Source organism: Vollenhovia emeryi, unplaced genomic scaffold (assembly GCF_000949405.1).
Source record: "Vollenhovia emeryi isolate VEMERY1.0 unplaced genomic scaffold, V.emery_V1.0 DF939198.1, whole genome shotgun sequence".
Classification (NCBI taxonomy): Eukaryota; Metazoa; Arthropoda; class Insecta; order Hymenoptera; family Formicidae; genus Vollenhovia; species Vollenhovia emeryi.
The window spans coordinates 56,750-82,090 of record NW_011967168.1 but is presented as its reverse complement, the minus strand read 5'-3'; the positions used below and the strand labels follow the sequence as shown (position 1 = coordinate 82,090).

General features: G+C 42.3%; 5 protein-coding genes across 5 annotated transcripts; 3 read left to right on the top strand and 2 right to left on the bottom strand.

Annotated features, from left to right (window-relative positions):
* The first annotated feature begins 9,107 nt into the window (after positions 1-9,107).
* On the top strand, positions 9,108-10,529 carry LOC105561884 (spore wall protein 2-like). Its single transcript, XM_012012240.1, has 3 exons — positions 9,108-9,330; positions 9,706-9,942; positions 10,270-10,529. Exons 1-3 carry the CDS (start codon positions 9,108-9,110, stop codon positions 10,509-10,511), a joined length of 702 nt encoding a protein of 233 aa, XP_011867630.1. The 3' UTR covers positions 10,512-10,529.
* A 4,764-nt stretch (positions 10,530-15,293) lies between these two features.
* LOC105561883 (histidine-rich glycoprotein-like) lies at positions 15,294-17,952 on the top strand. Its single transcript, XM_012012239.1, has one exon. It carries the CDS (start codon positions 15,539-15,541, stop codon positions 16,391-16,393), a length of 855 nt encoding a protein of 284 aa, XP_011867629.1. The 5' UTR covers positions 15,294-15,538; the 3' UTR covers positions 16,394-17,952.
* A 1,612-nt stretch (positions 17,953-19,564) lies between these two features.
* On the bottom strand, positions 19,565-20,790 carry LOC105561881 (histidine-rich glycoprotein-like). The gene has a single exon (XM_012012237.1). The coding sequence runs from the start codon at positions 20,627-20,629 to the stop codon at positions 19,874-19,876; it is 756 nt and encodes a 251-aa protein (XP_011867627.1). The 5' UTR covers positions 20,630-20,790; the 3' UTR covers positions 19,565-19,873.
* Positions 20,791-21,895: 1,105 nt separating this feature from the next.
* On the bottom strand, positions 21,896-22,752 carry LOC105561882 (histidine-rich glycoprotein-like). The gene has a single exon (XM_012012238.1). It carries the CDS (start codon positions 22,750-22,752, stop codon positions 21,970-21,972), a length of 783 nt encoding a protein of 260 aa, XP_011867628.1. The 3' UTR covers positions 21,896-21,969.
* A 1,273-nt stretch (positions 22,753-24,025) lies between these two features.
* Positions 24,026-25,120, top strand: LOC105561880 (histidine-rich glycoprotein-like). Its single transcript, XM_012012236.1, has one exon. The coding sequence runs from the start codon at positions 24,026-24,028 to the stop codon at positions 24,761-24,763; it is 738 nt and encodes a 245-aa protein (XP_011867626.1). The 3' UTR covers positions 24,764-25,120.
* The last annotated feature ends 221 nt before the right edge of the window (positions 25,121-25,341 follow it).

The window sequence follows — 25,341 nt, the reverse complement described above, 5'->3', positions numbered from 1 at the left end:
CTTCCTCTCTCTCTCTCTCTCTCTCTTTCTCTCTCACTCTGTCTCTCTACAGGGAACACGGAGAGATCTATCGGAGGGGATCGCTCCCGGAGAGGATTGTGCGCGAGGAAACGCGACGACGGCAGTGGATTCGGTTGGTACGTAGGCAGGCACAGGCACAGTAGCGTTCGTGGACGGCCGGGCTCTCTGCCTGTTAGGCCGTTTGGCTGCCTTGCTGCCTGACTGGCGGGATGGCTGGCTATCGAGCGACGCCGATGCAATTCCAATTCCTGGCTGTCAGCGGCAGAGCTGCGGGAGACGCGTCCATTCGTGATCAGCCTCCCGTGAAATCCCGTGCCTCCCCCCCTCCCCGCCCCTCGACTCACCCCGAAACGAAACCCGGTCTCTCGTTCTCTGCCTCTCCCTCTTTCTCTCCCCGTTTCTCTCTCTCGCTGCCGTTTGCCCTGCCTCGCTTCTCTTTCCAACCCTATGTCTTCCTCTTGCTCTGATCCCCGTCAACCGCCTCCAACCTCCCGCCCGCCATCCGCGTTTCCCGTCGAACATCGAGTCCCCTTTCGCTCTCCTCCTCTTCCCCTTCGCAGCCGTTTCTACTGTGTTAATGCGTCAAATGCGTAGCCCTCTCGCGACTTTGGTTTAGCCGATCCCTCCAAGGCACGGAGACATATCAGAGATGAACTTCGCTCTCTCAAATTGGGCCGCAAGGTTGCTGAATTTGCGATGAGTTTAGTACACTTATAATATGTATAAGGTACACTTTCCGTAGCTTTTCAGAAAGATTAAGCGAGCTCTTTGACTCAAATTGACTCTAAATATTTAATTACTGCAATAATATATCTCGTGATGTGGAAATCCACGGAATGTAATTTTCTATTTCATACGTACTTAAACGCCTATGTTTGTGTATGTGTGCGTTCATGTGTGTGCGCGCGCGCGCGTATGTACGCGTACATGTGTATCACTTTGTCATACCATGCTTCTACGTGACAAAAGTTGGAGCGACGGCGACAGAGCAGAAAATTTATCAGCGTAAGTTGGAATTTATCGTCGCGCAACGATGCTCTATATAAACCGACCGTGAGATCGATGGATCGACAGATAGGATGCACCAGGAGAAAAGATAAATTGTCGCGGTACATGTACCGCAGAACGCGTGTGCATACGTGTCGTAGGCGCGCCTTTTCTCGCGTTGCACCTACATTACAATGTCGATGTGCGCGACGGTATACCTCGCCGCTGTTGGATTCCACTCGTATATAAGGGCTCGGTCCTCTGTGAGGAAAAGTAAGACAAGAAATACAGCGGCGAGAGAAGAGCCGAGATAGCGCTGGAAGATGGTGAAAGGCGGGGAAGGGGGGAGAAGCTCCTAACACACAACACAATCCGGCGGCTTCGTCTGCTTCGATGGATTTTAAAAGATCCCCGAGATTATTACTTTTTCGTTTTCTTTCATTTTCATTCTTCTATTATTATTTCAGAGGAGCGGATAGATGCGCGCTCGCGCCCATCCGCGCGGGAGTGTGCGTTCACCACGTGTGCACCGCGTTGTACGTGTACAATGCCTCTGTATGTGTTCGCTCATCCCAGGTTGAGCTAGGCCGGGCTTGGGTTGGGTTGGATGCGTGGAAACCATGGACGACTTTGGGTAGGCTCGTTGGTTTCCCGCCGCGACTATCGGCGCGTATTGAAGCTCATCGTCACGGAAGTAACGTCGGGACAACGGCAGCGGCCTGAACGGGAGTGACGACAGAGACGAAGAGAGCCGAACGACAAAAAGAGAGCGGGATAGACTGATAACGATGAGCGAACGAGAGCGAGAGAGAAAGCGAGAGAGAGAGAGAGAGAGGCCAAATTGATTGAAGAGGGATGGACTCTAAAAGTGAGAGAGACCGCACCGTATGTTGCCGTTCTCTCCGCCATCAATGTTCCCCGCGTTCGCGTGTCTGTACTTCTGTTTTATGTCGATGATCCGCAGCTTTTCCCGTCTTCGCGTTGACGAAGGGTCGGCGGATGAAGAGTACACGATAATATGTAAAAGTCGATCTCAATGGGTAATAGACCAGACACGCTTCGCGCGTGGTAACTCCAAGAGTTAACGGAGTTCGTTACGGAGTTTATCGCGTGGCGCTAATTAATTGGAACGTAATTGCACCTGAAAATGATAACATACGCGATCGTGAAATGCGACTACGTGACTTTCATTTACGATTCAAATCTGTACGTCGCGTCGTGAGAAATATTGATTGCATATCCGTTGAAAGCGTTTCATCCTTCTTATCAAGAAAGTATATTATAGCTATAATGAGAGAGAGAGAGAGAGAGAGTGCATCTTCTGTTATAATACGAAAGGGCACCGCTCAATGAACCCTATCCAATCTCACGCGCGCCGCGATCTCCGTGCCACAATATGGGCCGCAGACCACAAAAGCAAAAGCCGAATGCTATTATTAACTCCGACCGATTTCTTACAATGGTGGATTTAGTAAGGGTTGTCCCATTACGTACAGTTCATCTCACTTGAGGTGCAGGTAAGTACAGGTGTGGGTATCGGGAAGTTAAATCCGGTGGTGAGGTAAGAAGGGGACGGTTCATTCTGTAACAATCGAGACGCCTTTGTTACTAGCACGTAAATAGTAAGTAGGTGGATCAATATTATCAGCACGCGGCGCGTCTTTTATTATCGCCGATAGCATCATGGTATTTACCACGCGGAGGCACAGTTAAATTTGCTATGCTATATTTAACGGTGTATTTCAATGTAAAGCGTCATAATCACTGGTTCCGCTACTAATAGTTGTATGAATGAGTCGGTTACCGGAAGCACGCGTTAGTGCCTTTAAAAAAAAAACAGGCAACACGTGCCGAAGTTTTTATATAAAAACGTCGTTGCGTCAACTTACGCTCACTTCGTTCTCCCTGTTAGTTTTATTTGTTTAGGATCTTTACGAGTGACGAGTTTAAAGGAAGTTAATTTTTACACAAGGAAAAAGGAAGAGAGACGCGCGCGCGTGTCAGATATTTAAGTGCCAATTTTGATCGAAAATGTGTACCGTTGCGACATTTATATTCGTAACGCGTGTCATTCGGCACCTAATGACGATCGCCAAGTCGGAAAACGTGGGCGAGTTAATTCGATTGGAACTAAATTCACAATGGCACTTTTTGAATCAGGGCAGCGTATCGTAATGATTTCACAATATGACCGAAATAAACTCTGAAAAGCCGCGGTTTATATCGACCAGTTTTTCCGCCCACCAAACCAGGGCTTCCTCCCGGTGCTCCGTGTTCCGTAAAGCTTTCTGAATGTTACGTGGTATTGTGTCGTCGGTGATGCTTCCACGTTTAAAATCTCAGGAGAGACGGATTGCCACGATTCTCGATGTTCATCCGTTCCGCGTTCATCCCGTGGCGTGCCAACCCGTAAAATCAAATGGATATTGTGTATGAAACGCTCAATCGAATTTTGATGACAGCATGTGATTCGAAACGATTCTATCCACAGGATAATAGATCTTGATAGCGAAATAAATAAGAGCTGAGACAAAAGCCTAGTGAACGCATTAAGTATCTTCTTTCACAAATTCTTTCGTTTCTAGAAGTTAAGGAAGGTTCAACAGCTCGATTAATAGTGCCTGCCGTTAATATATTCAGCATGTCCAGTACATTTCATTTGCTGACAATCCTGTGGTGACAATGACATAATCGCACGCAGGTGTCAGGCCCACACGCAGGCAATCTCCTAAATGTTCGTCGCGAGCTGTCATTAACTCCCGTGCCTGACACTCGCACCGTATCGCCAGCTGAGATACGGGACGGTTCTTCGGATACCTCGATGGCGTTTCTCAGGTACTCAACGAAGGGCGTAACGTATCCAAGGAGCAAAATGGTGAGTCTGGTGCCCGGTCGCACCACCCCCAGCCATCGAGTCCCTCTTCTGTGTTCACGCGTACATATAATACATATACGCTCTTTAAGAGAGGGAGGTCAAGCAGGACCACCGGCGCGCCGACCGGCTCCCGGGTACGTGCGTCCCGCGGAACCTACGATACATCATTTTCGGCTGGGATGATCTTACGGTAGATTTACCATTTGTACAGTTTATGGGCGTCGGTCTGGGCCATAAACTTGGTTGGCAATGACGGCAACCCACGCCACCGCTGCCGACTAAGTTAGGTAAGCCCGGACGGTGGCTCGTGGCGGCGGGAGAGAGTTTGGGGGGGGGGAGGGCAAAATCTCGGGGAGGTGGTGCGGAAGTGCACGAGAATCCCACGCGATATGTACGTTCTACGCTTAACGGCAGCGAAAGTGCCGCCGACATATTGACCGTTCCTGATTCGCTGAGAGAGACATCAATAATGCCTCGCGTTACGAGATGGGGACATTAATAAGTGAGAAATAAGGATACAATAAACACAATACCCATTGACAAATACCGTGCAATTAAACGAGGATAAAGGAACGTACGTTTTAGATTTCAGCATTGTATCACGCGTTGAAGCGCCTGTATGCGACGCTTAAGAGCGCAATAAACGTCGCTATTAATTCGTTGGAAACTAGGCACTTCTAGATGCAAGTAACATCTTGTTCGGAGTATTCCGTGTTAAAGGGTGATCACATAAAAACCGGCCGCTCATGCAAACTCGAATTACTACGCATCGCGTGCCTATCGGGATCGCGCCATCGTCGAGCTCGTTACGGGACGCGCAAAATCCTTTTTGCGCCCCGTCGTCCGTTGCGTTTGACCCGTTTCGAGAGATTCCACAATAGGATGAGTGGCGAGCACACGGGGTATGCGGGATCGAGATATCGCGCGTGTCTACGGTGGCCCACACACAAGCGGCTCTACGGCAAAGCACCGACGCGCAGCGCTGTGGAATCGGCGAATCCCACTCGATCAGAAGCCGAATGGAAATTAAATGCTCAGTCGACCGTTATGCTGATTGATTTGTATTCTGCGATCTGCTGGCATGGCGAGGAAGTGTGCTAAACTGCGGGATTTATGTTCTCTCCTAATTGCGTCGCTCTTCCCCCTCGACCGCCCATATCTCGTCTACTACCCCATCCCTCCGCCCGCTGAGCTAACATCCTTGCTAGATTAATCCGACATTTGATGTGAAACGACATGTTTTTATGATGTAGAGTATCTTGCTTGACAAAGATGTTCAATTAAAGTAATTAAAGTATGTTTAATAATAGAAATACGCGCCTTTCAAAGTAGCATGTCGAATAAAAGTCCTTCGCGATGCAATTTTTAGGGAGTGTATTAATTAAACACTTTTGCGCACTAAAAACTGCCGACAGATTTTTATCGATTATTACGTTATTACGTAAAATAGGCAAATTAAAAATAATTGCGCCGGTTAGGTTTCTTTTGCTTGAGACTTCAAAAGGTAGACGTGAAGAATTTGTAAAAGCAAAAATGTTTAAATAATTCTTTAAAGGATAGAAATAAAAAAAAGTTCTAGCCTTAGTTTAGTTAGCCTCTGATCTATTTACATCAAACGCGGTCGATCTCGTTTTTCTTGTCATTCTTATCTTCCTTAGATTAGCTCATTTCTTCTTGTTTATAGAACTATCGTTCAGAGAAGGGTGTGAATATGAAAATAAGTAATCCGTAAATACATTGCGAGTATCCGCAACGTATTAAGCTTGGATCCGTGGGTTTGTTAAACCCAAATGACTGTGTGGACCAGTCGTCCCTGCGGGAAACATCTAAAGCGAGTATGGTATCGACATCTCCTGGATCTATTAAGAAGTATATATTATATTATCGATAACGCCTTCATTTACTCACGCAGTGTTACTATGTGAATTTGTGTGTACGTACACAATAATACGTCTATGTATCTGTTTATTTTTATTTGTTCATTTGTATCAATGAAAACACATTTTATACTATATTTATAATATCCTGTATATATCCTATATACATATATATTCTATCAATACTATGACGTCAACAACTGTGGAAATTCTAATCTAATTTATTGACGTATTAATATTGCGACTTTTAGCTTACTAACAGCAAGTCCGTTACCGATGGTCAATAATCGAACGCTTCTTGTACCACGTAATAACTGCACATCCAATGTTGGAGAACCAAAATCTGTGTCAAGACAATTGCTGTTTTCTATCTTACTCTGTGCTGATAACAGCAATTTATCATATAATATTATCTGGCCGAGGTGATATTTTTTCGCAATAAACTTAGAATAGAATATTTAGACACTGCCACCCTGTCACGGCTCTGAATCCTTTAAATTCTTTAGCAATTTATCAATCGTGATATCGGTACATTCAGTATGTGTTCTGATAACCGGTGATAACACCCCACAAGCAGTCCATGTTAAAATCAATATTTTAAACTCCATGGGTACGAAGGGCGCTTGTACCAACGTTGGATTAACCGTCGTTGATGAAATACTGAGCGTTACCGCTTGAGGATACCTCTATTTATTCCTCCGTTTTACCTTGATTACCTTGCCGCAGGCAGCATAACTGCATCCAAGTTTCTACTTTCAACCATAGTAGGCAGTAAAAAGATTCATATAAAATCTTCCAGATAATATTTAACAAGTAAATCGTTTTTCGATATATTAAAAGTTATATTGATAGATTTACAATTATCTGTTTCATTTTATTCATTTTTTAAAATACTTTATGTATACTTAAAAACGATATAAATATAGAGCTTTACGTAAATCATGTAAGTCAAACAAAAATATTTCAGACAACGACATTACTAAACATCTGATCCGAATCAAATGTAAAAAAAGTGAGATTTATGAATTTGTTATCCGCCACAAATTCGCTCATATATAACGCGGCATATTTGTATAAAGAGGGTGCTGAGTAAATCGCAGGGATCGGCGAGTCTTGCATACCAATGAGACTACTCAGACTCCTCCTTTTACCCTAATCAGGATGCAGCCCTTGACGCGACGCAACCCCTCCATCTCGGCTATTTCTGGAGCCACCGGCTTTACTTTGCTTCGAGGGCTGCGGCTCGAAGCGCGCACTGGCCGACTTGGAGGGAGACAGTGATGCAACAGGGGTTGGTGAAACGAGGATCTTAGTACATCCAAGACGGTGGCTGGTACGAGGTGTTACATTCCATCCGAGATTTTCAAATTACCGGATTATGCCAAGAAAACTGGCTGGCGCAGCAACTATCTAAGACGCTTAACGTCGTCGACACGGGTCGTATGGTTTTAAGTGACGATCATCCTAACACCTCCCTCTCCCCTCCCCCACCTCCCCTCGGCTCCTCTTGCCAAGTGAACGAATGAAGTTCGAGATTTAGTAGCTTCTTGCGCAGACAGCGTCTGACAAATGGTGCTGCTGGCATTAATGATCGCACTTTGATATCCACGCTTTCGTTTATACAGATCAGAAAAAAATACGAGTATCCACCCATTTATACTAATAGTTTAACATTATTTCGACTATACCATTAAATAGCTTCTTTACCGAAGTAAACTGTTCCGCAATTAATATTTCAGTTAATCTAATCTAAATATTGGATTAAGATTTAATCCAATATTTTCGTAAGAAATAGTATAGCATTTTTGTGAAAGAAGAATATGCTTTCAATGTTTTACTAAAGGACAATGATTATCTCAAATTGATGTAAGCCAAGTATTTTTCCTCTCCGTATTGATTTCTCATTTGTCCCGATAAAAACTTCGGAATAATAATCATTAAAGTGGAACAATCGTGCAACAATCGTGCAACAATCGTGAAATAATACATCGCGAAAAAGAAAAGCAATTCAACATCCCCTGTTTCCGAATTATTCTGAACTATTTAGGTATACGCATTCGTGCGTAGTCAGCATGTTGCGGCTGAAATACGATTAAAACACGGCTTTCCTTCGCGTTACGATTTCAAAAGCGAGCATTCATCTCGCAGCATTATGAACACCACCGATCGTGGCAACGACACATCTCAGAGTTTTTATTACATCCAATGCTGAACCACCCACTACGGCCGAGTAATAATTATTACTGGGATCTCACTTACACCGGGTCGTTAATATATAACCTCGCCTGGCGATAACGATTTCGAACTAATTGCTTCTCCTATATTACGTTTCATGTCGTTATGTTAAATATTAGTACGGATCAAAACACAGAAATACATGCATAAAGTTAAAACCAATAAAACGCAAATGCGTTTTCCCATCACATTCTCGATATTAAATACAACAGAATTTAATCCTTTGCAGATCCTATATCAAAGTGAATTCAATATGATGGTTTACGGTTTCAGTCTTTACCGCACCCTTTTTTTTCAAAGGTGCGCCATTCGTTGAAATTAATTTGGTGGGTCGAGTTGGATCCTGGTTTTTACATTTTTACATTGAATACAAGCGTTCTACGAATACAACATATCGATAGAATTCGGAGAGCGAAACAGCAAAGGGGTGAGGAGGGGGGGGGGGCAGGGGAGTAAGAACTTAATTTCAGCTCTAAATAAACTTTTACAGTGCAGATAGAGTCGCAATGTTTTGAAAGGGCAATGTACTAGAATCCGTTACGTCAGACAATTCTATCGGCAACTCGATTCCACGTTTTTACGCTCGCGATCGTGGAAAGCGCGAGATCACTGATGCGATACGCACGGCACAGATAATATCGCGCCGTCGGATCGATAGCTCGGCTTAACAGCGAAGCGCAATCGATCAGTTACCATTGTTGACGAGCCCAATCGACGAAACCCGGCGTGACTTCCTTGATGACGAAAAGATGCCTTTACGTAAGACGACAGTGAATGACACAATCGCCTGGTTCTTTCTAATTTCTTAGATCAATAGATCGACCGATCGGCAATCAGTCTCTAAACTCTTGGGCAGGTATTCGCACGATACAATTCTTTTCTTTGCTGACAACTGCTGCGGGAGATGTTGCGAAATTAGCGAAGCACAAGTCAAATTGCTCGTTTAAGTGATTGGCTACAGCGACGACTTGCAAGATCGATACGAATACATGCCTACTGCCTCGGTCAGAAAGACTTTATTTGAGAAGGGATTGATATAAAAGATTCAGCGAGGTAGATTGGACGGGCAAGGAATCATTGAAACCGGCAAGATTAAAGTAATCGCCTGCGAGATGCATTGGAAACTGTTTGTGTCACTGCTCCCGCACCTGCTCGTTTGTAACTCCGTGGCCAGATCTGTTATTTACGAAAATGTTGAGGACGATGTCGTCGCCGTTGGCTCGCTCATTCGTGAGGTACGTCAGCCGGCGCCGTTACAAGTCGCCGCTGAAGTGAGGGACCTAATGAGCGCCGGTAACGCACCGAGTGCTAAAAAACACATGAAAAACGCATCTGGTATGTGCCTTATAACTAATATTTATAATAGAACTAGTGTACAAAAACATCACAGTCTAAAAGCTATCTTAGCACTATAATTTATCATATATTAGTGTGATTTAAGTAATTATAAGAAAATGAACAAAGCAGAAATCAAATAAGCTAAAACAAGCACATTTTTAAAGCGCGTTTTTAAAAAAGTAGTTTATAATTTACTCTCTCCCTCCCCCCCTCTCTCTCTCTCTCTCACACACACACACACACGCGCGCGCGCGCGCGCACACACACACACACAGATATGTCAGATTAATGTTTATCGCCGAGTACTGAATTTCGGGTACGCGTTAGATGTCTTGTTGAGCGTAACAAGGGCGGACAACAATGTGGTTTTAGGCAAATCAGACGAGGGTGGTTACTACAGAACCTATGGGAGCGACGCGGAGGGTGAGAAGGGTTACTTGAAGGAAACCTACGGTAAAGGTGATCACGGCTACAAGACTCTCGACACCTTCCACAAACGGGATGGCGACAAATACGAATTTGAGACGCAAACCACTTACGGCAAGGGCCACGCTGACGACAAGAAACATCATCATAACGAGAAAAAGGATCGCGATCACGAGGGCGCGGGTAAAGAATCGTCAAATTGTAATTTACAAACTAACAGTAGACACTAGCGCGACAGTCCGAAAAGAAAATTAAGAGCAATCCAATCTACAAAAGACGATTCCGTTCCATTTATCGCACGTGGAATATAAATGTCGGTAAATTATCACCTTTGTCAATTTAAATAAAATATAAACGATAAAATGAAATTATCCTCGATCGAATTTAATCAAACTGTAGAAATATATACGGCAAATCTGTGAAGCACCGAGGCGCCATCAAATAGGCGTTGCGAGTAAAGTGAAATTATTCTTCATATACTTAGCATTTAATGCGATATGAAAATTACAGGTACCATGATGAATGCGGACTACGCCGGTGAAGCGAGTGATCACGATGAGGGAAGCGAGTACTCGCAGTATACCGAGGGCGACGATGGGGATCATTATAGTGGCCATTACACGGAGAAAGAGCCGGAATCTTACAGCCACAGCGAGAATTATTCCTCGGGAGATGGTGACGAGGGATCTTACGAAAAGCATAGCTCTTACAGCTCTGATGGGGACGAGGGAGAGGAGGGAGATCATTATTAATTTTATCAGTGTATATCATTTTAGCGTCCGGTTCAAATTGGAGCGTTCTCTTTTCCATTTCAACCGCAATCCGTTATCATAAATATTAATATTTTCTGTTGCATATAAAATACGCGTGTCATCATTGAAATTATCAAAAATAGTAGAGTATATCCGTGTATATGCATAAATACCTTTTTAATAAAAACGATGTGGCTCGCGCGCATGCATACGCACACATACATTTTCTGTTATTTCACGAGCGATTAATACTCACTTTGCAAGAGTAAATTTGTAACATAGATCGATTGTAATAATAATTTATGCTTAATAGCCAATAAAATATCATCGTCATGTGTTAATTTTACTTGGTTGTTAACTTTAAACTTTCTGTGCTACCTACATTATAATCGTAACAAGCAGTATTTATTCATAACCGACGTAATTATTCCTACGCAAATGGTTTTTCAATAGCTTTAATTAAAAGATGCAAAAATCTTTTGCATCGACGCGTTACGTTAAACCAGTGTTGGAGTAAAGCACGCTGTCGGCGAAATCGAATGCTATATTAATATTATAACAACGTTTCCATTATGAAATTTGCCTTTACGCTTTCGCGCTTGAATCGATCGCGAAAGTACGAGCGTACGCTCGAAATTACCGCCCGGCGAAACTTGTTACATTAGCAATGTCCGCGCATGATCGATTATCAACAGCTAATCCATTCTGGGGTACATTTCGCGTTGCATGCAAATAGTTCGTTCTCACGGTATGGATGGATACGTATCTATTCGTCGAAACGCTAATCCATTAAGTGGTTCGTTTCTTCATCAAAAACGCATCCTAATGTACGTGCGATTAAAGATGCGCGAGAATGAGTACGCACGTTTTGCGCGGAATGAATGTCACTGATTTAATTAGACTCTGAAGAATGGAAACGCGACGGAGGAGGTGGAGGAATTTTTCCCTCTCGTAAAGAAGAAATAAAGTTACGGCTTAATACCACAGTAACCGACATGCCATTTATTCTTCCAGTTAACACGATTCAGCTTTTACTTATATACCGTACGACATTCACTTAGGATAAAGTATTTGATTCGAATAAATTACGTTGCACTTGCAACGTTTATTGCGCGCGCTAGTTACACCAGCTAATCAAATTGTCGTTTAATCCCTTCGCGCGAATGTACGAATGTAGTTTGGTTTGTTGCGAAGGGCAGTTCTAATTTCTAATTTAACACCACTCGAGGATGAGAAGCAATAACTTGTTCTCTGTTCTTTGTAAAAAAAAAAACTTCGAATCAGTACGCTTTATGATCGCATAATTCGCTCAGAAGGCAAATAGCTTTTCAAATCTATCCCGCCGCTGCTTATAGATCAAATTTAATTACGCGCTTAATAGCGAAGGCCTGGGATCGTGCTAGATCGCAGATATTGCCACTCGGTTGGCATACAATAGACGCAGCTAATTGCCGACGAAATGCAGTTCTAGCTGACAGAAGATGAATACGATAAAAACGTGAGTTTGTTAAAAAGTACTTTCCATCACGCAAGAATGTGTCTCGTTGCACATATTTTAGACCTAGTCATCGGTGTAGGTGCGTCACATTCACGGGCGGGTTGCATTTTGCAATTATTTATAACGAGGAAACTTTCCAGCTGGTTGCCCATCTCCGAGCGGAAAATCAGTTTGTTAATTGTGCGAGATAATTATCGTTAAACGCTGCACGTGACAAAGAAATATTTTGTTGTCATCGCTTCACTCGACCATTTTCCGGTGCCTAGGCGCAATCTATATCAAACGCGATTAACACACGAAAAAAGAGAAGACATTTAAATTCGCTGACTCTACAGTTTTCGCCTTTGTATCACGCCGTGCGTATAATTAATTAGAGATTAAAGAGAAAATATATATTTATCCATCATTAACGAGAGAGTTAAAAAGACATATCGTTATTGAGCGCAAATAATCGGCTTAATTCATATTCAAAGGTGGTGTATGTGCAAACAATTAATAAATCATTTCAGGTCCCGATCAATACATACTAAGGTATGTAACGCTCTGCTGGTCTATTTTATTTAAACATTTCGCCAAAAAGAATATCGCGATGGTGGATCAGCTGAAAATACCAACTGTTTGCTTGCATAAATGAGTTTAACAGGCGAGCAGAGCAGGGGGAGCTCAAATTAGGGACTATCACTGTCAGCTCTCTCGCGGTTATCGTCGGAAAAGCTTGTACCTCGAATGGGGCTCTTGACCGTAGAATGGCAGCTATGTCGGGTGGTCCCTCCGGGTTTAAATTAGAAAACAATTTCATTAGCAGCCCAGGATCCAGCGCGAGGTCCTTTTGTTCGCGTTGGCGTATAACCCGACGGTTTTATTCAACATGCGAGAATGCGCCACGAGAGTGGTAACGCGGGGGAACAGACGGGAAGGAAGAAAGGAAGAAGGAAAGATGGTGCGAGGGTAAGACTTGAATGTGAGAGACAGTTCGGTCGTCGGATTGGGAGGGTCGGGACTAACGGTTCCATCAACTGATTGCACACCTCACAACTTAGCGACGCGGAATAGACGACGTCTGCGGTATTCGCTATTTCTTTCATTATTAACAAAATAGATTTAACAAAAATACGTGTCCAACGTTAATGGTAGTGTCTCAAACAAGAGAGTTTTCGCAAGTTCTTTATTTTGGGGATTTTCTATCTTATTATATCTCTAAACTAAAATAAAGATAATCACAAAAATACCACGAACACTTTGTTTTTCTTTAAATATTAGAACTAATATTAGAATTAATATGAATGGGATTATAATTGAAAAGCGTAACAGATTTAATGATATGAGTACTGAGCACTCTAATTATGAAAATTAAGCACGGGAACTTTTCAAATCTTGGCATCGCTATCCTTGGAAACGGCGCAAATCGAGCGAGAGTAAAATGCTTGATGAGTTAACGAATTATGCTGCGATTCACGGACGCTTCGTTACGCTCCTCTCCGCACGTAAAAGATTTCAATGACATTTTAGATTTTAATTGAAATCGCGCCGAGCCATTGGCCAAACAAAGAGGCGAATGATCTGGATGGCCCGACGCCGCCTCAGATCTGCTTACAAAGCAATCTTTCCATCTGAGTCGAGATCTACGGCGAATGCCACCTAATCTAATCTCCGTTACGACGCTGAGTCGAAATCGAACTTGGCAGAACCTCTGGTCTTCTCTCTGTCTGAGGGATTCTCTGGAAACTGGGCAGTAACCAATCTTTATCTTGATTATGCAGCGGCAACACCGGCGAGAGCCAATCTTCAATCGAAAGTGGCTGCCAAGTAAGATCGTAAAGAATCAGAATCTATCGAGCGGTATAGGTCTGGCTGCGAAACGAGCCGATACTTTGGATTTGCAATGGAAATGTCGACAATCGCGGTACCGCATTTGCCACTTTTTGTATTTGCCGTGCATCGTCGCTGCCATTTGTTTGTCTCATACCAATGAAACCTACCACGGATCAAATTTTACGCTACGGAATTGCAGTCTGCAAGTTTTAGGCTTTCGACTTTTCTTTGATAACATTTACAAAGACTTTCCCCCCTTTCTGGATTTCATTGAACAGCGTCGTACATCGAGTTTCCTCTTTGCGCTGTCATTAGAATCGGTAGAAGATTAAGACCGCAGACGCCATTATTTTATCCGGTTTTCGATGGTTTTCCCCGAGATCATCTAATAAAACCGTCAGGGTTTGCCGGAACAAATGGGTCAACAGTTAGCGAAACGACCCGCGCAACGAACGCCGCGCATGATATACGCGTCGCCGGCGTCTGTAAAACTCAATAAATTGTTTTTGGTTTATGACGTTATAAATGGCACTGTGTTTACGAGAGGCGAATTTATGTCGCAGGTAATAGAATTAATGATAAAATTAGACAGCTTATCGATGAGCTAGCGAGCGCGACGACACGAGCGCGTGCTGCGATAACAAAACGCTTCTAGGGCATTCGACGCGACATATGCGTATCCTGTATTTGTACGTCATGACGTTAATTAAAATGATTGTGCGAGCATCTGGTAGGGTACTTAACTTCAAATATCGATTGAGGTCACGCCGCTACGCGAGGTGTCGATCGGGCGCGTGCATGTGTCGGACAACGGGACGCCACTTTGATTCAAAATAGATATTGGCCATACGCGACTGGGTTTTCACGTTCCGCATATTAATTAATCCTCGCCTCGAAAAAGCGAAAAACGATCAGTCACATTTTATATCACCGCTGGTATTGAATTATTTACTTAGCAAACCTTGAAACCGAGCGCAAAGTTTCTAAAAAAAAAAGTAAGTAAAAATCAATGCCACTATTATATTCTACTTACACTTACATTCTAATTAATTATATCAAAATCGCATCTAAATGCAGATACTGGTTACAAATGAAAAAAAAAGGAAACAAGTCGATGCGAAGACGATAATGCGATTTGTTGCGGTCTAGAAATTTCCGTGGTTATTGTACCCGCGGCAGACCGATGCTCGTGGAAAAAGTGGTAATGGAAAGTTCTCTTCCTGACGCCGGGCACGACTTTTTGCGGAAACATTGCGTTCACGCAGTGTATCGAGATGCGATTAATCGAATAAAAAAAGTTTACATTGTTCGAAACATTCGTCGGGGAATTCGTAATTTTCTAAATATTATTCGGGAGGAACGTTAACGAGACAATTTGTTATGTCACTTCGCAAGCAAGAAATCACAATGAGGGCCGACTCGACGAATAATGTTTTAACACCCGATTGAACTCTGCGAGATAGCGCGACGGAATATTCTAGTAGAATAAACGCAACGCGCAGCGATGCGAGAAAGTGTGAAACCGTGTGCCTCCCCGCCGCACCGGTGTCAACGGAGATTGGAACGAAATTTAGGAATACTTGCGGTCGTGCGGATGAAAGTGGACTCGGCGGAAGCAGACGGCCGCGTCGTGGCGGAAGTAGCTGGACCATCGATATTTAAGTGTCAACCGTCGTAACATCGGCCATCAGTCCGATCGGAACCGAGTGCGATCGAGATGGTGCGAAGAACGATATTATTTCTGCCATTCGTCGCAATATGTTCGCTCACGTGGCACGCAACGTGTCACGCCCGAGATCTGGCCAGTGCGGAATCGCGCGTCAGCCGGCGCGATGTGCAAGGAAAGATCGATGACCATCACGCGAGTCATTTAGAGCCCACCGTGGTGTCGTCACCGACTGCAGAGACGGGCGACACCGATCTCGAGGCGGCAGCGACCAAACACAAGGGCCATCATCACGAATCTGGCGGCGGTCACAAGCATGAATCTCACCATCACGAGGAGCACGGCGGAAAGGGCGAAAAGGGATACAAGAGTCATCACCATCACGACAAAGGTGACAACGGTAAGCACGATAAGGAGCACCACTCCGGCCACCACGAGGAACACGGGGGCAAGAAGAAGGGCCACCACGACGAGCACGAGAAATACGGCGAGCATCACGAGGGCGAGAAGGGTCACAAAGGCGGAAAGTTCGGCGAAAAGAAGGGCCACAAGAAGGGCCACAAGACCAAAGGCTATCACAACAAGTTCCATAAAGACGAGTACCATAAAGAGCACAAGTTTTATGACGATTACCACAAGGGTGGACACCACGAGAAGCACGGTGACTTCCACGGTCATCACGATAAGAAGGAAGGCCACCACAAGAAGGGCGGCCATCATCATTCCGGCTACCACGAAGATCACCATGGCAAGAAGGGCCACCACGACAAGGGTCATCACGACGAGGAGCATAAAGGCCACCACGGCAAGCACGGCCACGACGAACATCACTCCCATCACGATGGTTACGGCAAGAAAGGCGATCACCATTCCGGAAAAAAGTATGGCTATAAGAAAGGACATTAGAATTGTACCTTCAAGTATTACGTATCAAAAAGCGATTACTCGTTCTACAGTTGCGACTTATGTACCTGCTTCGGACAAAGTCACGCGACGATGTCGCGTGGTTATTGTATTTTGTACCATTCTTTATATAGAGCGAATACTAACATACACAAAGAAATTGTTTGGAAATTGCGGCTCGTTGACTTTTCTCTCTCCCTCAAGTCCTAATGGGGCAAATAAGTTTCTCCCTTTCCTCCTCCCCCGGCTCATATTTGTCCCAGCAGCTACATTACAGTCAAGACGGCAACGTGATATTACGCCTTATCGATTCCTCGCGATTTATTACCGTCGTTTTTCTCGGCGGCCTTTTATCACTTCCCATCGGCAAACTAAAGTAATTTTGCCATTTCTTCTCGCCCTGTGCCTTCGCTTATTGACAAAGATAACGATTACGCGAGAACGAACACGTCATTGTTCTCAAATCATGCGGGCGGAATTTTTATTCATTAAAACAAGTTACTCGAAAAAAAGAAAACCGAGGAACGGCGTATTATCGCGTTAATATCGGGTGTCGTTATTATCAATTCGATTTAAAAAAATTGAATTTACATCTCGATTTAAATATTTGTTTTGGAAATGGCACGTGGCTTGTGTCGATAAAACTTTTTTTCTGAAATATAAAACGACAGCTTGTTCGGTTTAAACTGGCGCGAGACGATTACTATACGATGAAAGTATTTTCAGTACCGCGTCTCTATTGTCGGGCAAGAGTAATATATTAGCAATTTTGCAGTATGAATTTTAATGTCACATATAGCACAGATCATTAATGCACCAATAATTGAGGTTAATCGATTGGCCAGCTGATTGAATTGATTACCGGATATTAATGTGCCGCGAGAACGCATGTTGCGAGTTGACACCGTTAAATTTGTAGATAAATACCACATATGCCTACACGCTACAGTGTTATCTCTTGTAATAGTGTGCAACATAATACACATGCTGTCCATTGTAAAACATCAAAATGAAAATATACTTTTATACTGTAATATAATGTAATCAATATCACATCGCGTTCAAAAATAGAATCAAGCCATATTGTTTAAAGTCTATAACAATGTTTGAGAATAACTCGGTCTAAATTGCATTTCCTCTTTCGTATCATTCCATTGTTTTCGAGATTAAATTGAAACGTTTTCAAGTTAACTATTTTCGTAAAGAATAATGTAGACGTTGTTTTTGCACAATTAGTTTTCTATACCGCCGCATTATAATGTATCGACCAGCTAACGCGTGCTGACGAAAACATATTATATAATCGCTTAATGTAAGTCGCTGATATCTTTTGTAATAGCCAGTGTATATAGCCAGTGCTCTTTATTAATTGATTAATTAACGATTTTAGAAACTGTTATTTAAGCATCTCTGCTTTATGTGTATAATTTATAAGTCTACCAATTAATGGTTTGTAAATAACAAAAAACTGAATCTCTACGTACAATAAGGATTCCTGCTAAATAAAGACGTTGTTTAAAAACGTAACTAAAATGTTGATTAAAATTGAATTGACGTTGAAACAAATTTTCCGATCTATTTTTCGTTGTTTCAATTTAATGTCCCACGTCAATAGATCATGACATTTACTAGCATTAGACAGTGTGCAGCTAATAGTAAACAGCTTTGATTATGAACATACTTGATTACATCTGTTTTTAGCGTGATATAATACAATGAATACGCCAACAAGATGAGCTTAATCCAAATATTTAATCTAGTAGCTTACGTCAAAGGATTTCTTGCGCGGCCTCATGATGCAATTTTCATTATACGACTGTAGCAGGGAGATCATTTATTATTCGAAGGGTTGCTTCAACTTGGTGAAAATTTTATCAAAGATACGGAAGAGCTTATTTAGCTCGTTTTCGGCAACGTTTTATTAAACAACTCTTATTCTCCATTGTGTTTATTCATTAAAAACAATTTATCGTTCTATTTTGTCGCGCGGGTAAAACATGCAACGTGATAATGTGAATAAATTTTGTTTCGTAATACAAAGTAAGGATTGTATTTTGACTTTTTCTTTTTGTTAAAAGCTTCCAGTCTGGCAACAATTCGCGAAAATGCAATGTAAATGTCACGTGCTCCCGAGTCTTCATTAATTTGGTCAAATGGCACGATTATTTTGGCTTCATGAAAGCATGCAGAACGACCGCGGTAGTGCGTACTTCTTCGAGCACGAGCGTTTCGCGCTTTTCCTCCTTTTTTCTCCCCCGGAGCCACTTCAATTACATTAATTAAACCACCCACACGTGCACGCATTACAATCCAAAACAATAGCGGTCCCTTTCGACGGCCGCCGCGCGCCGGAATTGTCACACGGCGGAGCATTTCAAGTAGGTTCGTTGCCGCGCGCATGCAATCTCCGGCGGAGATGGAGGCAATGGGCTCGCACAACCCTGAACACCCCCTCGCTACATCGTACGTGGCAGTAAAGAAGTGCATAAAGTCCCGTTAATCCGTGTCCGGGGTGCCGGAATTCAATTCGGACGGACGCCATAGAGGTGGCGATCTCATTTGCTACAGGGTGGGATCGTTAATCAAATCCGCGGCGCGATGAATACGATAGTAGGCGCCGGGTGCGTTCTTGTGCCGCCTGTTTTTGCAACGAACGACGCATACGCAACGCGGCAGAAAGTGGCCGTATCGTCCGGTATTAGTTTGCAAAGTAGATCGAGAATGCGTGCGCTATAATAAATGACGAATATTAATTGAAAATTACACAATGTTTTTTTTTCTATGCCTTACACACCATTTTCACGCGCACGACAATGACAAATGCGCCGTTTCTCTTTAATTAATCGCTGTTTTTAAGATAATGAACGTTCTAGTCGAGTTGCAGGACAGCCTCGGAAGACTTCGCTAATAATAAATATTAATACTTAATACCGCGGGAATACACTTTATCTACCGCTGCTCGATAATGCGTTATAACCAACGGCGAATTTAATGCTGTTTATTAATATCGGAATTTGATAAATAGCTCAAGCATAGGAATTTTTATTAAAAGTGAAGATCTCAGGCACGCTGATAATTTACGGTACCCGTAATTTGCCGATCAATAACGCATATATGTCTATTTAATTAAGAAAGTGTACGTTTCCGACAACTGCAGTTTTCACGTTAAACAAAATATAGCAGATTGAAGAAAAGATGTTGTTGAGTCTTATAAAATAGTCATCATTCTGTAAGCATTAGCTATGGTAGAATTCTGCAACTATTTCGATGTTAATTTGCATATCACGCAATTGCGTGCAGTGTAAAAAAGATATGTTAAATATGTTACTTTATTTCAACGATGTATGCACGATTAACAATTAACGCAGATATAGAGTATATATTATTGCGTAATGTGAGGAAAGCATGAGTAGTAGGAACGAAAGCGAGTAACAGAATTCTATTTAAAGGCAGCTGGTGGTATCTCCTGGGCAGTAAGAATTTTCAATGTCCCTTCTTGAATCCCCAGTGCTTATGGTCCTCGTGACCGCCCTTCTTGCCGTGATGATGATGGTGATGATGATGCTCGTCATGGTCGTGGTGACCTTTATGTCCCTTATGATCATGATGATGGTGGCCTTTCTCGTGGTGACCCTTCTTGCCGTGATGACCCTCGTGATGATGATGATCGTGATGTCCCTTCTTAAAGTGCCCACCCTTCTTGTGCCCGTGTTCGTGATGATGGCCACCGTGCTCGTCGTGGTGACCATGATCGTGATGTTCGTCGAAGAATTCTTTGTCTTTCTTGTACTCGTCGTGCTTTTTCACTTCGTGATGACCATGAGTGCTGTGGCCTTTGCCGTAGTGTCCCTTCTCGTGGAACTTATGGCCCTTCTCCCCCTTCTCGCCATGATGATGCTCCTTATGATGGCCATCGTCGTGATGATGATGCTTCTTATGTCCTCCGTGCTCATCGTGGTGGCCATGATGATGCTCCTTGTGATGATGACCCTTGTCACCCTTTCCGTGGTGATGGTGGTGCTTGTAGCCCTTGTGACCTTTGTCGCCATGTTCATGATGATGATCAGAATGATGCTCCTCCCCGCCACCGTGTTCGTGATGATGACCATGGTGGCTGGCGGCTACCTGAAGATCGTCGTAATTCCTGGTAATTTCACGTGCGGTGGTCACGCAATTAGTGGCAATATAAATTGCCACAAGAATGGTTACCAGTGGCAATGCACTACGTAAAGGAAACATGATGACAACAATTGTATTTTGATACTCAATCTATTAGTCTATCGCACTAATAGATCTAACCGTTTTCTAGCAGTGCAAGTTGTATGATGTAGCGATTCCTGGAGTGTTATTTATATTGCGATTCTGGTGCAGTGAGCCATCAAATTCGGTAAGAAACGGTATATATTTATATAAATAAAATATGGCGGGGAGTTCCATTTCGTTTCCTCCGTTACGGTAGATTATATAGAGTCTGTTCTATTTTGTAATCTACGTCTTGTTTAAAGTTATATAAATGGAATTACGTGATACTGATTAAACTTCCTTTATTGATTTTTTAATAGTTCACTGAACCTATGATAGAAAGTTACACTCCGTCAATATTGTCTTTTATCGTTTATATATAATAAATATGATTGAACGCATTATTTATATATAATAAATATAAAATCAAATATATATAAGATATGAAAATATTTCTATTAAAACAGTTATGAGAGAATTTTCATCCTTATAATTGGATTCAGATTTATACATTATTGTTTGTTGACATATTCTGTAGTCAACAGAATATAGACTATTGTAAATCACTTTATATATTTTTATAAATTATAAATAATTTTTTAACTATTTTAGGTTTCAATTTCAAGGGTATGACAAAACTTGACGTTACGTTTTTAGTATTAATTTTTTCAAAATATTCATATATTTAATCAAAAATATTCTCATTTAAATTTCATATAAAAAGAAATGTTCATGTAACTGCCTCCCCTAACACGTTACAGAAGATAGTTAAGATAAGGTATTTCATATATTAATAAAGTACCTTTTAGGATCTTGAGAAAATATTAGCATCTTATGCTTATCTCAATTTATACATTGACCTAGTCATATATTTATTAAGAGGAAAATTTACGTGCTCAGAGTAAACTGATCCTAATATTCTTTAATATGTGCGCATTAGATAATAATTTTTGAATGTAAAGATATCAATAAGAGTATATTGTGTTAATAATATGTACGTATACAAATATCATAGGCACGACAAACATAAATAATGCAAATAAGTATAAAATGCGATTTATATTCATAACGTTTTTATATATGAAAAGCACATTTCCGTTTGATATGATTCAGTACTATGTGTTTTGATATAAGAAACTTCTGTAGCGGGTGTACGTAGGAATCATTTGGGGAAATAATGCGTTCAATCATATTTGGTATAGGCATTTTAATTTCTCAATAACGAAATAAATCCATTATTATTCGACGTCCTAAAATTAATCAACGAAAGGACAATGAACAAATGGTGCAACAATTTATTCTGTTCGTGTCGCACTAAATTGGCAAGTTTCATATCGTTAATGATGATGATGGTGGTGACCACCGTGGCCGCTCGAATAACCATGCTTTTTGCCGCCATGATGCTCATGCTTCTTTCCATGATCTTCGTGATGGTGATGGTGTTCTTCGTGGCCATGTTTGCCATGATGACCATGGTGATCTTCATCGTAATGTCCTTTATCGTGGTGACCCTTCTTACCGTGGTGATCTTCATGGTGGCCAGAATGATGATGTCCACCCTTCTTGTGATGACCTTCCTTGCCATGATGATGCTCGTGATGGTCGCCATGCTTCTCATGGTGGCCACCTTTATGATGATCATCGTAGAACTTGTGTTCCTTATGGAACTCATCCTTATGGGATTTGTGATGATAGCCATGTGTCTTCTCGCCTTTCTTATGACCCTTTCCGTGGCCGAATTTCGCTTCTTTATGGCCGTGTTCGTGCTCGTGATGGCTACCGTGCTCATCATGCTCGTCGTGATGACCCTTCTTATGGCCGCCATGCTCGTGATGATGACCCTCATGGTGTTCCTTACCATGATGGCCGTGTTCGCCGTGTTCATGATGATGATGGCCCTTGTGACCTTTATGGCCCTCCTCACCGTGTTCTCCGTGATGATGAGAATGATGCTCGTGGCCACCGCCGTGTTCATGATGGTGGCCATGGTGATGGTGATGAGAACCAGCCACCTCCAAATCTCCCCTCATACTCCGGACATCTCGCGCCGAAGATACAGCAATGACTGTGCATATCACAGCCAATCCGAGAAACAAGCATGGACCTACGTATTTAGCCATGTTGGAACTCTATAGAACCAACAAGTGCAATTGACTGCCCAGCAATCTTTAAAGCAAAGCTTATATACCTGCGGTTCCACCAATGCCTTGTACGTAATCGCTTTCGTTCCTTCGCTCTTGTTCGAACACAATACAGCACTCGTATTTCGTAAAACATTTATTCGTACTGTGTATTATTGCTTGAACGCGCTATTAGTTATACAGAGCCATTGTCAACTTTGATTACTTAACAGACTCGATATTGAGTAGAAAGTTAGAGAGAGAGAGAGAGGGGGGAAGAGTAAAAACGTAAATATGTGCAATTATATCGCGTTGTCTAATTTATGATTTAGATCATTATAACAAAACTTGTTAAAAAATATTGAGCTAATTGTAATATATGTGTAACATGCATGCATATAATATAAAAAATAATATTATCTTTTACAAATGTATATGTAAAGTAGATATAATTAAAAACCAATTTTTAAACTAAACCTTTAAATATAACAGTAAAAAAAGTAGATTTGCTGAATTTATGTAAAGGATATATTACATCTATTACGTATCTTGTGTTTTATGAAAAATGAACGCTGAAAATTTATACGTATCTAGAAATCAAATTAGTTGAAATAAAAATGATACGTCTATTAGTCAGGCGCACTTAAAATAATCAAGTTAATGCAGAATTTATCGACAAATAAACAAAAGCTATCTGCCAATTTAACGGTTGATGACCGATGGAACGGAATGCACAGCAGAACGATTTACCGTCTTTCATTCATAACCGTTCAATTTATTTCCGGCGTCAATCGAAGCGCTTTTTTTATCGTGCTACGGGCTAATACTCAATGGCAATGTCCGGTCGTACATATTACACCCTTGCGTTTATCTCCAAATATATTAATCATATAGATTTCCGTTCGTTGAATTGAAGCTATTGGAAATCAGCGTACTGCCGTTTGGTTGAAAAAAGGATAAAAACGCGTTATTTAAGCTCCACAAACGTAGTTTGGTAAGCAGGGCAACGATTTCAAAGTTATTACATAACGGCCTGAGCGACTGTCACGCGAACTCACTGAAATCCGCATTACAATTTAAACAGGTTAAGGAGACATTGCTTTCGCAACGGCCTAATGAGCCAAGAAAGAACTCTGGCTACTCTCATATCGTTTATCCTGCGGTCGATATATAATCCGAGCGGGGCGACTAGCTTAATCATATCTACCGGTCGCAGCGACGAAGTCAAACATCTCGCGTTGATATTGGGTCAAACGAGAATAAACACGTCACGATGAGCAGAGTGGCGGCGATCTGCCTACTGGCAGCATGTATCGCCTCTCATTCCGTGACTTTCGCACGCGAGATCAGCAGGGCACATTACGACGATCTGCAGGTAGCCGCTACTCATCATCATCATGAGAGCGGCCACGGGGGAGAGCATCATTCCGGCCACCATCACGAGCACGGTGGAAAAGGCGACAAAGGTTACAAGTCGGATCACCACCACGAAAAGGGGGAAAAGGGACATCACGATAAAGAAGGCCACTCTGGACATTATCACGAGGATGAAGGCCATAAGAAGCATCATCATCACGATGATGGCTACTACGGCGAGCACCACAAGGGCGAGAAGGGAGAGAAGGGTCACAAATTCCACGAGAAAGGGCACTACGGTAAAGGCCATAGCACAAAGGGCCATCACGAGGTTCACAAGCTTGATGAGTTTAAGAAGGATAAGGAATTCTACGACGAGCATCACGATCATGGTCACCACGACGAGCATGGTGGTCATCATCATGAGCACGGACACAAGAAAGGTGGCCACTTTAAGAAAGGGCATCATGACCACCATCATCACGAGGATCATTACGGCAAGAAGGGCCATCATGAGAAGGGACACCACCATCACGATCATAAGGGTCACAAAGGCCATGGCGGACATGATGAGCATCATCATCATCACCATCATCATGGCAAGAAAGGCGGTCATGAAGACCACAAGCACTGGGGATTCAAAAAGGGACATTAATGCCGGATATGCGGAGAATTATAATTTCGTTGCTATTGCTTGTTGAGTTGCGCTGACTGTCATGTTGCATTAATTGTTGTACGTGACGACGAACAGAATAAATCTTTTACAATAGATATATTTCATGTTGATGTATTATCGCATGTTACGTTATGCCAATTCGCTGCAAAATGCAATATGTGTTTATTAACTCATAACTTTTTTGCGCTCCTGTATGTTTCGTGTAAATGTTTAATAGCTCGCATTAATCAAGCCCTTATAACGCTATAGACGTATACTGGACGTAAAATGAAATTTGAGTTATTTCTGCGACTGTAACGTATGTCGCGAAATCAGTAACTGTCGTAATAATTCAGTGGAGTTTCATGTTTTGTGCTATATCAGTCACGCTTCTGCGGTGTAGCAGCTGTCACAAGAAAATATGGCCGCTCGTTACATGCTATTTCCATAAAACAATAGTATTGGCCAGTTACCGCATTCTGTGGTGCAATTGACACGGTTTTATATTTGTTTTATCAAGCGTTACTTGGGAATTGCATATTTTTAATCTCAACGATCAAAGTTAAAATAATTGAATT

Bases quoted from the DNA above. Each gene is read 5' to 3' on its own strand.
- LOC105561884 (XM_012012240.1), top strand. From the start codon at position 9,108: ATGCATTGGAAACTGTTTGTGTCACTGCTCCCGCACCTGCTCGTTTGT. The intron at 9,331-9,705 runs GTATGTGCCTTA...ATGTGGTTTTAG, and splicing joins ACACATGAAAAACGCATCTG to GCAAATCAGACGAGGGTGGT. The intron at 9,943-10,269 runs GTAAAGAATCGT...TGAAAATTACAG, and splicing joins TCGCGATCACGAGGGCGCGG to GTACCATGATGAATGCGGAC.
- LOC105561883 (XM_012012239.1), top strand. From the start codon at position 15,539: ATGGTGCGAAGAACGATATTATTTCTGCCATTCGTCGCAATATGTTCG.
- LOC105561881 (XM_012012237.1), bottom strand. From the start codon at position 20,629: ATGTTTCCTTTACGTAGTGCATTGCCACTGGTAACCATTCTTGTGGCA.
- LOC105561882 (XM_012012238.1), bottom strand. From the start codon at position 22,752: ATGGCTAAATACGTAGGTCCATGCTTGTTTCTCGGATTGGCTGTGATA.
- LOC105561880 (XM_012012236.1), top strand. From the start codon at position 24,026: ATGAGCAGAGTGGCGGCGATCTGCCTACTGGCAGCATGTATCGCCTCT.